Source organism: Megalops cyprinoides, chromosome 14 (genome assembly GCF_013368585.1).
Source record: "Megalops cyprinoides isolate fMegCyp1 chromosome 14, fMegCyp1.pri, whole genome shotgun sequence".
Taxonomy (NCBI): Eukaryota; Metazoa; Chordata; class Actinopteri; order Elopiformes; family Megalopidae; genus Megalops; species Megalops cyprinoides.
In genome coordinates, this window is record NC_050596.1 from 10,609,689 (window position 1) to 10,622,522 (window position 12,834).

Genomic DNA, 12,834 nt, shown 5'->3' on the forward strand with positions numbered 1-12,834 from the left:
TCTTGAAAGTCCATCCACTCTGGAATTGGGGACCCAAAGAACTGGGGTTTTATCCGAGCATGCACACCAGCCCCTAAGGACCCCCCTAAACCTGGAGCCCCCAAAATGACCGCACCAGTTCATTCATTCAAAGGGAGAATGACTGCTGTCCGAGGTACATCCTCCGTCGTGTGCACGCTTTAGTGGAATTCTAAAAGGAAGCTGCCACCTGCATCCACTGATTTCGATATGCGAAGTATGTGTGACTGGAGGCCAGGCTCCTCTGTTCCTGTCACTCATCTGTGGAACCGTGGGTCACAAGAGGCCTGCTACAAAAATCCTCAACTGGGCAAAGTGGATAAGCTTTTTACTCTTCCATTAGCGAAACACATTTCATCCATACTAATCTATGCTTTTGCTTCCCCCCAGTAACCAAGACTTCTGCTTTGGCATTTTTGGAGGACCACTCAGAGATAATTACCCCATTACCGTCCATATTTATAAATATATATTCAGCAATAAAGCAATAAAAATGTTGTTATAATCTGAATTTAGAAACTCTGTGAATCCGATTTGTCAATTCTGGACAGCCACTGCTAAAATGACCAAGGATAAAATAATTCACCTGTTAAAACGATCTTAGTCGACCATAATATCACAGTGAGAGCTGGCTACTGCCAACTGTAACCACCATCCCCTCAAATGCATGGCATATGAAGCTGTCATTGAAATGCAGCAATTCCAAACTGTAAGACTGTTTCAATATACCATATTTGATATTTTAAAAATACAGTTTTGAAATAACCCATACTTGGAGTAATCTTGTTCGCAGTGTGTCCCTTGTCAAGCTCAACTGAAAAAAAACCTCATTTCGGACCTACACAGTGAGAATAGAAAGGAAATCATGTTGACAGTGAGGTCCTGATATTTCCTCAACAGCTTCGTACACTTGGTAGACCGTTCCTCACATTTTGACGCGTCATCGTCGGTATGTGATTCTGACGAGGTGGTTCATTTCAAACTTGAACACTCGTAAATTTTTCACTCAACGCAAACCCGACATCCAGATGGAAAACTAAATATATACTGCCCTCGATTAAATATTTTTTCGAAGGCTTCCCGGAGCTCATAATTTATATGGCTTTTCGAGTTACAAAAAGTAAGGCCATATCTAACTGCAAATGCACATGAGGGATATGACATGCTGGTACAATAAGATGTAATCTTGTGAACGCCCTCTTGCTTGTGATGAATATATTTTGAAAATGTATGTAAAACACATCTTGTAAGCTATGTTCCCAACCGGCTCTACAAACACTGGTTACAGCTAACTAGCTCTACAGATATCCACAGAACCGGCAATTCATTTAAGTGCTAAAGTCATTTATTTTTTCCACAGTTGACTTGGTCTATGGATCAGGCTAGTCATTTGCAATGCATCGGTTTAGCGAGCATCGTGCAGGTGACACCAAGAAAAACTGTCATCTACTTGCACACAGACAGACGCACAACATTAAAACCATAAATGAAACCATATTTCGCCCCAGCATCAGTATTAAAAGCGTACTGTCAGACTGATCTGAAACCCAATGCATTTGCAAGGTTGCTAGCTAGCTCGCCCACTAGCTAACCCGACACTTACTTTCCGATCACCTCGCACAACTCGTACACATCTTCGAACAGAACGTCGTCGTCAGCCATGGTCCAGCAGGAACGGGGAAATTATCCCCCAGATATCCCTTCAAAACGGTATACTTCAAACAGACCAGATGAATCACTTCTGTGTATCTCTGTTGTTCGTGTTGGGTATGGGTTTTTTTCTGTACGTTTTCCCAAATTCCAATAGGCGGAAAAATTCCTTCTTCCTCTAGATTCTCCCCAAAAAAGGACCACCGGTGATTTAGCAAGTTAGCTACCTAGCCAACTAGCCCTGTAATAGATAGCTAGTCTTATTCTCCGACTCTCTTCGGCCCCACCTTCTCCTTGTCTCCCGGCTCTCTAATCCTCCGGTCCAAGCCACAAACACGGCGATTTTCTAACGTTTAACACCTCGCCTCTGGTGCCAGCGCCTGTGCTGTTTCTAGCTAGCTTGCTAAGTTAGCTAGATAATGCCAGATCTATGTTTCGATCCTCCGTTAGCTGGCTACGGCAGTGATGCCTCTCCAAACAGCTAACCAGCTAGCTAGCTAGCTAGATGGCTAGCTAGATTTGTTTATTTGAAAGAGATGACGTTAATATTGCATTGAGTATACTGTATTTTATATCTCCTGAGCGAAAAACGAGGTTCCATAGAGCTCTTTTATACAGCGCTCATGTTTGTCTCCTTTAACGCCCACACGCTTGGTGTGTTCAGGTGTAGCTGCCAATAATGTAAAAAAATGGATCACATTTGCTTGCTAGCTGGCTATATCTTATCTCTCCTCTCCGGTTTGCCGTTGCTCCAGTTTTTCCTCTCTTCCTCCGTCACTACGCCGCTCGCTTCTGCTTCCAGAAACGCCAGACTCCTCCCTCTCCCAAGGTTACGAAACCGGTTTATCCAACGCCATGCTGGCTCCGGCTGCGCGATCGCGTATCCCCGGATTCCTGCGAATAGGCAATGCGGCCGTCGGAGCCAAGATGACCGAATCGGCGCGCCTGAGGAGTTCAACGCGATGCGGTTTCCACGATATCGCCTATCAATAAAACTCGACTCGCTCACCGTCCGCCAATCCGAGTCACCGGCGGTACGCGCAAGCGTTGAGCGTCCAAATCCTATCAGCTGACGTCAACGCTTTTCCTTACCAAGCAATTTTTTATATCCCTCTGCCTGGCGAATAAGGCAGAGATGCAAGGGAGGCAGCCCGTATGGTGATTTTGTAAAGAGAGTCCAAGCAAGCGTAGATCGATAAAAAAGGATTTGAAACCATTCTGCCACAGATGTGTCAATGGTCATGAATATTGCCCGGGAAAGTCTATTTTAAAACATGTCAACTGTTTCTATTAAGGTGTTATTATTATTATTATTATTATTACTATTATTTTTATTATAGTTCAATATATAGTGCCGTACCCGCGTTGTGCAGCAAATACAGGTGTTTAAGTGGTTGGTCAATCGAACGAACACACATCAATCGATTTATTGATCGATAATAGCACTTAAGTGGTGCGCGGCAACGTTAATAAAAGTTGGAAGGCGTCATAACGTCTGGACATTATTTAGGTCTTAACGATATACAATGAGAGTTTATGGCGGTGTTTGCAAAAAAAAAACCAAACAAACCCATGATTGCAACATTGCATATCATTGTACGTATATATAACAAATATACCACAATCATATTATGTTTATCGTAGAACCTCTTTAGATGCAAGATCTTTCTTTTTAGCTACCTTCCTTTTTCTATTTAATAGAGAATTTATGCAACATGCCTACAGTTAATAGCTTTTTAATATGATCTTATAACTCTTTCCAACATAGTTACAAGTTACATATTGTTGAACATTCACCAACTGTATCAGAATCCATTTATGCATCAGAATCCATTTATGTGCAGAAGATATTTTATGAGCACATGGGGTTACAGTGGTTTCTTTTTACCATGCCATTGAATGATTTTAGAAGAGGAACCTAAAATTATCATCAAGGCTGTTTTTGAGATCAGACAGCCAATGCACAATCTATTTAAATAATTAGCTAGTTTTTTTAATCACTTTATATTGTATGCCAGCTCATGTGTTCTGTGCTGTGTTTAACTTGCTGCTCTGTGGCTCTTATTGTTAGATACTTTAAATGTTAAATCTATCAAATCTAATCGGACGGAAAGAGAAGAATCACTACAAAGTCAAACTCTTGAGTTTATTGAATTCATTCATCTGGGTTCAGCCAACCAAATGGACAAGGGCAGGCAATCCTGTGAAAGCTTGGCCAGTGATGATTTGTGACGCAAAGAGGGGGAGTAAACTTGTTATTATTTCCGCTGACATCCATTCTCAGGTCCATTTCATCCGTAGTTCCACCTGGGAAACACCCAGGAATGCTATTTCTTGCCTCTCCCCAGTCTCCAGTAGCTGACATAAGCTTCATATAGACGGCTAGAATCAATAAGGCCGCTGTCCTACCGAATAGCTAATCATCACGGTGTCATTATGTCAAGTATTCCACTGATCGGTAGGAAGGAGAGCTGAGAGCTGATAGTGTTGGGTTGATTGATGCTTTCAATCAGTGTTGTTTTTTTTCTGTGAAACAGTAGCCATATGAAGAATGCAGTGGATTTGCTGTGTCTCACCTATCAGCTGTAACAGAACACTGCCTGCACAGTGAGAAGCTGGTAAGCTCCTTTCCCCAGCTAGCATGTTGCAATGACCCAGCAGTTTCTCTCTTGGGCCACAAATTGGCCCTGGCTCCCCTCCCCAGACTAGGCAAGAGACTGAGCATTCTTCCTCAGTTTCAGCTCTGCTGATATCTGAGAGCCAGCATTCCTTGCAAGCATGGAATTAGCTTTGGTCAATCAAATGACTGGACCTTAGCTTTAGCGTGACAGGTCTGCTATCGCTAAAGGTGGACTGAACAGTAATATTAGTCATCTTAGATGATAGCAGTTGTACAAAGGTGTCTATTATAATTGGCTCTTGCCGCAGTCTTATCACTGCAGTTGCTCGTTTGTGATACTGTGCAGAATTAATTTACCCGACGCTTTATCTTGAAGCGTTAAAACAAAAAGGCATGAAATTATGCAGTAATTATTTAAGGTCATCATCACAGCTTTTACATTCTAAATCAAATTGATACATTTTCACAGTTGTATGGTGGGACTGCTGGTGTTGATCATTTGCCTTCAACACTGAGGAATTTAAATAAACCAGTGCTTTTGCCACAGGCAAGCACACACACACATTTTTAACATAGTTTGGCCTCTAATTACATTAACAGCAATGTTATGCATCACTGATCTGTCATTTTGACAGCATATATCCTATATGTTCTCCTTATTGGCTCCCATGAGGATGAACATAAACAAAATAATCAAGTAAAGAGTGGAGGAACTAAGAAAGGACACCTTCATTTCCAGACTTTGCCCATAACTTGCTTGCAGGCAAAAGACCACAATTGAATACAGAGGAGAGACAGTGTGGAGCTGTGGTACTGGCCTGATGGATGTTTCCTCACTTCTTCCTCTCCTCACTTATTCGTATAGTGGGAAATCCAGGAAAGAGACACTGGCGTAGCCTGCAGTTCTCATGCTGTGATGCTATGATGACATCGCATCAAACTGCATCATACACTTCACAGTCTTCAAAACACAATAACAATCAATTACAGAGAATTCCTTTTTTTGCCTATTATACTCCAGGAAGGGGAACTGAATTAGCGCTTCTGTTGAATCACTGGCGGTACTGAAGCATCTGTTTTATCTTCTTTGCTGAGAACTCCAATCTAATGTGGTACAATGGATTGCAAACTTCACATTGCATGACTAATACCCCTGTGCCAAACTCAAAGGCAGCCGGTTATGTGTTTAATTCATGCTGAATTCAATAAGTGCTGGTATTTAAACCTGGAAGTGGCTGCCCAATTATAAATCTTATGGTAGGTTCACAGTATCTGAGCTACACAATAACATTATGCTAATTTTCTCAGTATAACTGAAGAGAAGCCAGGGCTGGTCTCTGGAAAACTATCAGTGGTTTCTTCAATCTGCACATCTAATTAGAACATGAAACAAATTTGCAATGTTCTGGAAATGTTTGATAAGCATTTGAAACTAAGCCCAGAGGAAGAACAGGGCAGGGCTGGACACACACAGCAGGTCAAGGTTCCTTACCAGGTCCACTCTGTGCTTGATACATCCAGGCCAAGCACTTTTTGATGTAGAACCACACAAAGTACTTTTAAATGTTCATTATATGCTATGAATCAAAGAAATTGAAGATACCGATTTCAGGTCATATATTTAACCATGTTTTAAATATGCTACTTCAGTATACGAGATGTTTGCCTTTGACGTATTTGTGTATTTGTTCTGCTGATACAGCCTTCAACATCATTCCTGCCCTTTCCTCTTATGTCCCACCTCTTCCACTTGGCAAATGGCTTCCAAATCTGCTCTGGCATGTCATTAGTACGTGGTTAATTTTACTGTACTTTGCTAACTAAATTTAGATTTTACCTTTTACTTTGGACAATGCTATGCTACCCTCAAGGTCTATAGCAATAAATGAATAATTTAGATGGCATTTTATTATTGTTTTTTTTTTTCAGAATTACTTACACATTCATTTTCAGTGTTGATTGTTGAGGTGCTACAATAACAGGTATTTGGATTTTCTGTGTCATCCTGGCACATAGTCTTTGCCCAGTCACTGGACATCATCAGCATTGCTGTAATTTCTTTAGAAAGTCCTTAAATAATGAACCTTCCTATAAAATCTAGGGCTTAAGATATTATTTGTGACAACTGACAAAACGGGTTCATTTAAAGTTTTAAGAGGTGATCACACAATACTATACCAGCAGCCTGAAATGTGTAGCAGACAATACAATGGCATAATAACATTAGCGTAATTAGCCACATTTACATTTGCTCAGCGGAAACTTCCATCCCGAGCAACTCACCTAGGGTACAGTTACTATATGTTACCCATTCATACACATGGACATCTACTAGAGCAATTCAAATTATGTATCTTGCCCAAGGTTACAAGAGCTCTTTACCGTTACACTGCACAGCTGCCCGAGATAATATGATAATGCTCATCATTATGATGGTAGTGAGATAATCACCTCACCCTGTGATCAAAGTGTTTATCCATGAAGTCTTTAAGCAGTGAGATCATCTCTACCCATAGCAAGGACAAGGCTCGCAGCATGTGTGCAGTATAGCAATACTGAGTCCCCCTTCTAACCAGTTATGAGTTGGCCTGATCTGACAGTTGCTACTCTGGACTTCACTTGAGACTTAACCAAGCTGACTCAGGACTTGTCTCAAGACTCATCGGTTAGGATCTGAGACTCTCTTGGGACTCTCAAATGTGACTTGGTGCCTTGTCTGTATACGAGTGCTGGAGCAAAAATGTCCAATGTTAGTCATTCATTTCATGGCCATATGAAGTTCTGTGTTCTTAAAAGAGGCTATATGGAACAGCAGTGAATATCTGTGCAGAATGTCTTTGCACCTCAAGGCCATTGTGGTTATTTCTGTATGACACCCAAAAAAGGTTTGACTCTCAACACTGCACTATTCTAGGGTTTGCCCCGCCAACCAGTAACCGTCCCAAAAAGAAATATGTACCACATCCACAAGCTTATTTATATCTGACTAGTCAAGACCAAACTTTATTGCCCCATAAAGAGAAGAACCACTCCAACCAACAGCCTGACTTTTTGCTGCGAGATACATTTTACATCTTATCGCAACATGCCCCCTGACGTTATTAAAAAAGGAAAAATCGATGCTGGTTAGCTTTGATTTGATCAATAAATAGTGCAGGTGAAGTATTCATTTGGATCCTGAGACCTGATGTAATGAGCGGGCCTCTCCATGAGCCCAATCAAGCCCATCTGTCTCAGCCTTTGAGTGCTATTAAAGGAGTGCTTACCAAGGGCTGTGCCGGGAGAGGGAGAGAGGCAGAATATTTAAACACTGTCTAGAAGTGAAGCTTTCTCTACACTTTTCATTATCCTGCTGATGAGAGCGCCAGAGCTGAGCTTCAGAGACAGCATCACACAGACAGAGAGCTTTTCTTCCATGTCTCATGCTGGAAAACTCATCACCTCCTTTACCACTTTGAAGTCCTCCATGCATGCTGTGGTAGAAGGGAGACAGAACATGGGTTACACGTACATTACAAGCTAAATGCACAATAGAGGTGAGACAATCCCATGTAGTTGCAGGCCTAGCGTTGCTCCACATGCAGGCTAACTGCTATGTTAATATAGGTTTGCGTTACATATGTAAGTCAACAGTCAATCCTGCTGCGCGTGGTCAGTGGTGTCTCCATGCTTTGAAAGGAAACACACAATGATTTTGTTAATCTCTAGTCAGTTTTGCTGGGGTGATGGGAGAGTTCAGGTCTGGGCTGCTCCAGATGCAATACTCCGGGCCTCAGTTTCTGCACCACCATGGGGAGGGAATGGAATTTGGGGTCACAGCGCATACCTCCCCCCCACCCCCCCGCACATACACACACACACACACATGAGGCCAGAGAGGAGACCCCAGAGAGTAAAATCAGTGTTATACATGAGAACAGAGCACCTAGCTGTGGAACACATTTATATCTGAGTATGGGGGAAAAGTGACTGACCTCAGCAAGGAGAGGAATATGAGGAGTGTTACTGCTGGAGATACTCTGGGATTTTATAGCCATGTGCTCGGCTGTGTCTTACAGTGCAGTATATTTGATGCAGAGTTCTCAGAACCCCAGAGCAACATCATTTTTAATTGTAAGCAAGAATTATTGAGCTGGATCAGTTTGTTTGAACCATTACATTACGTTATTGTCATTCAGCAGACACTCTTATCCAGAGAGACTTACAAGGCCTTTCTGCATAAGAAACCATGTTTCAGAAATCATTCACAAAGGATCACTTACAACAGGATCTTCTCCAACAGCCTTCAATGATAAATTAATAAAGCAACTTCATTCCCTGGCCTAACACTTTATAAGTGAATTAAGAGTAATCCAATAAACTGGTTTGCAGACGTCTTTATCATCTGAAAAAAAATCCATGCCTTTGTAGCAGCTATTACCTTTGTAATACCAGTAGAGCACAGATATTTGACACTGTGTGTTTTTATTACATGTTGTTACTTGTCTTTATTATCATTGTTGCACATTATAATGAGTGCCATTTGGCGACGATAAAGCAATATATTCCATCATAAAATTCCTTTTAAATCATTATTACATTTTTAAAACATTTTTACCACCACAGTTCCTGCTGAATTGGATTTATAAATGGTGGATATATTGGAGGATTGGGCCCTGCTACTCGAGTCAATAAGTATGCATGGGAGTCTGTTTGACTTCGGTCTCATCTGTCATGCTGGCGCCTGTTTCAATATTTAAACAAAATAGCCCCCCTCGCCTTCTCGCTCGTCTCAGTACCGCGCAAAGGGCTTTGAGTGAGCCGCATGCCGGGAGCGCGTTTAAGAGACGATCCCTCCTCGCCAAATAATGGTGAATCTGATGAGGTTTATCGGAATGGTCCTGTAGCACTGAAAGGACAGAGGAGGGGGGTGTCGTTGTGGCCAACAGAAAGGTGATCCGACAGCGGGGCTTCTTTATCCCCCCACCCCCTGCCCCCCGGGGCAGAGGAAACCCACAGCGCAACAGCACCGCTCAGACAGCCTGGCCGCAGACGTGTTTTCCACTGACTCAGTCATATCGGGGATGAACGAGCTGGGTTGACACATTCACACTTGTCCCGCCGCCGCTTGAAGGCTGTGTGTAGCTGGCAGCGGTGCGTAGCCAAGCACTTCATGGTAAATATGCGCGCTCAGATCTAAACAGCATCGAGGACAAATACGCTTGCAGCTGCGGGCGAGCATAAAGCTCCAGCTCGATTTTATTGGCTCCATTGGGTCTGCTGAAGGTGACACAAACTCAGATTTGTTTTAGTGTTATTGTTGCAGTTTCAGTTTCACGCGACAGTCTAGAACAATTTCAATGTGCTTTTCTCCGTGCATTAGGCGACAATCATCGCGGAAGATGTTTAAGAGAGAGATTAAACCTCGGCTCCTGCTGTAAAAACTCTCAAATGTGTGTTACCTTGAAACATTACACTTTTTGTTATGGAGAGTTATGCCTGCCCCTCTGTGTGTGTGTATGTGTTTTTAATATAACTCATTGGGCTAGAAAGGGGAACTGTGCTCATGTAGCGGAAACGTCCATTTAATTGGTCTACCCCGGCAAAACCACATAATTACAAACTCTGACCACTGTTCTGTGAAATATTAATAGACAAAATGAGTTGGAAAAGCACAATTTTGATTACATCAATGACATTGCTTTCACAAGATCTTTTATTTTGAACCAAGGGAGGAAGCCAGCCATGCATTTCATTTTTACTTAATGCAAATATTGTAAGAGAAGAAGCAAATGTTTATTTTTATCTTCATGATATTTATTAAGAACCAGGAACAGCATAGGAATGCATTAAAAGGCATAGGCATTTATCCATGGTAAGTTATACTGTTCACATTTTTTACATACCGTCTATTTATACAACTGGACATTTGCTACAGCAGTTTAGGTGTAAGTATTTTTGTGGAGGACATCAATGCCCTACCTGGGTTTTGAACTAATAATTATTCTGTTCATCAGCATATTTCCAACCACTGCACCACACTTTGGCTTCAGCAATGATGAAGAATCAGAAAAACCCCAATCAGTCATATTGCATTCGCAAACAAATGCTTCATAGTTGCAGTGCTCTTCTACAGTACTCTTTGTATCTGTTAATTTCCCACTTCAAAGTACTTCAAAGGTAATTAGACGTAGGAGGCACTAGGTAACACAAAGGAGGGAAAGGGATTTAAAAAGCTTAGTCAAAATAAACCTGAGACGAATCAGTGATGTATTCACAAAATGAACATCTCAATTTGCCACTGGCAGTGTTTGGTGAAGATCCTATCCCCCCCTCAGTATCATCACTACTGTATGAGTAACAGGTGTACCTATTAAACATCACTAACATCTGAAGCAAGAGAGACCACACAGTGCCACTCCGCACTGATAAGAAAGGCAAACAAAATCAATTCTGTTCTTCATCTTTGGCCAGAAGTGGCGTTTATCTACAAATTGTTGTACATAGCTATTCAGAGCGTCTCCACAGAATATGAACACAAATTGGGTGCACACAGAAAAATGTACACAGATCCAAGTGAAATTTTCTGCCACCAGCAGGCCAAATAAGACAGTGAGAGGCATTCTGCCCCCTAGTGGTGGAACTACATCAATCTGTGCAGCCTCACCACCCTATGGGCCAACATTAGGGTGTGAATGGGAGTGTAAATTTCTCAGATTACGCGCGTTTCTGAGTGCACAACTAAGGCTGTGATATTGGATCATGTATATGGAGGGATTATAATCATACTTCACTTTTACAACTGTGATCGGGAGGTGAGGCATTTCAGAAGACACGCTTCAGTAGTGAGGATAGAAAACAGGTTGAAATATCAGTTAGAAGCCAGCCACCACTACATCAGCATGACTGCAAGGTTAACGTTCTAATAAATCTCCTGGGAAATATAGCTCACTTCATGTCAAGTGGTAATAAAGCTAGTTTTATTTCACTGTCTTTATGCAGCACGCTGGTAATTTGTGCAAAAGGGCCGGAATTTCATGTGTTATTTGCTCAACAGCCCATGCGTGGCACTGTATAGACATCAAAAGATATTTCCTTCCAGAATCAGACCGAGCATCATCTATATGATAATAATCACATATGGCGGATGTCATTTTCAGTTCAATTTAAAGACAGGCGGACGGGCACACAATGAAATGGTGTGTCACCACATCAAACAAAACAAATCCAACCTGAAATCCACAGGGTAAAAGCAAAGAAAAAAAGAAGTGACTATAACAGGGTCAGGCTCTGGCAATCCGTTTCCCAGGAACTCATCAGAATATCTTTAAATATACAAGATAAGAGCCGTTTGAAGGACTCTGTGGCAGATGGTAAAGACGTAGCCGCGGTTACGCATTGCGACGGGAAACGAAGGCGTGAAGGAGCCCTGTCAGGGAACACACAGGCTGCTCTTTGTTCAGCGCCGAGCGCGGAGATAAGGTTACAGTCATCAGAAAGTGTGAAGCATTGTTGCGTCCTTATGGAGCCGTTGCCGACAGTGCTGAGTCACCGAAGAGGTGCGTGAGGACCTTTTGTTAGCATTGCTGCTGTTAGACGCCTAACTTCTTTGAAGAAGGCACAGGTACTCAACCTGAACACAGCTGAGGAGAGGAATATCTTCCTCCATTGGGATAAGAGGAATGCAGATCTCATCCTGGTGTCATTTAAAGGAAAGTGCACTCTTCAAAGCAGGGAACTCTGCAGCCATAATTTATTCATCGGAGCTGGGACAGATGAGGGCAAGGGTGTCACGAGTGGTGTTCATGCCTGACACACCACCATATGGGATTCACAGTGTTTCTATGAAACGCATACACACACACGCAAGCACGCACACATACACACACACACAAACACACACACATACACACACACATACACACACAATGTTATATGTTGTGTGAGACCCTAAATTCTATCTTGATAGCCGCTTCCAAAAGCAAGCAACACTTTTGCTGTCATGAATGTGAGTCTCCTCACACCAATGCAATGCACTGAAGCTCTGATACCATCTGTCTCATCTCCATGTAACAGCTTTCTGAGATGCATAAAAGGCACACTGACAAGACAGGGAGAAAGTCCAAGAAGTCTTTTTAGGGGCTTCCTCAAATGGTGTGGAACATCCTGTGGAGCTGTTCAGCTTCTATTTCAAGTCACCCACAGAAAAAAGTCACCACATTCATGAAAGATCCACATTAAAAGTTTTTCTTAAAACAAACATTCAATCATTTCTGTACACTGCCTTCATCAGTGAAATGGTATTATTCAGTTGGCAAGCTACAGATAACAAAGTCTGAATCATTCCAGTGAAAAGCCATGGAAAGAATCAATTGTGTGAGGTCACAGCATTCCGAATGCGCCAAGTTTTTCTGACCGCATTCAGTTCCATTTCTCCCAGCTCCTCTGAATGGGCTGGATGCACAATGGCTGGACTGGCAGCACATGTTTTCCATTTAGACCGCAATTCATTGCCTTATTTATCTCTACTGTGTGTCTGTCACAGGGAGAAGCGGAAGACACACACA

General features: G+C 42.2%; 1 protein-coding gene across 14 annotated transcripts in view; it reads right to left on the reverse strand.

Annotated features, from left to right (window-relative positions):
- Positions 1 to 2,471, reverse strand: part of LOC118789197 (peripheral plasma membrane protein CASK-like) — a 136,170-nt gene extending 133,699 nt beyond the window's left edge. For 4 of the 14 annotated variants that reach the window (XM_036545535.1, XM_036545538.1, XM_036545534.1 and 1 more), the window contains exon 1: positions 1,622 to 2,468. In XM_036545535.1, coding sequence (XP_036401428.1) covers positions 1,622 to 1,680 — 59 coding nt within the window. In that variant the 5' untranslated portion in view covers positions 1,681 to 2,468. Of the gene's footprint in view, positions 1 to 1,621 lie in introns of all 14 variants that reach the window. The other 10 variants (XM_036545532.1, XM_036545536.1, XM_036545530.1 and 7 more) reach the window with 5 other exon arrangements.
- Between the last annotated feature and the right edge of the window lie 10,363 nt (positions 2,472 to 12,834).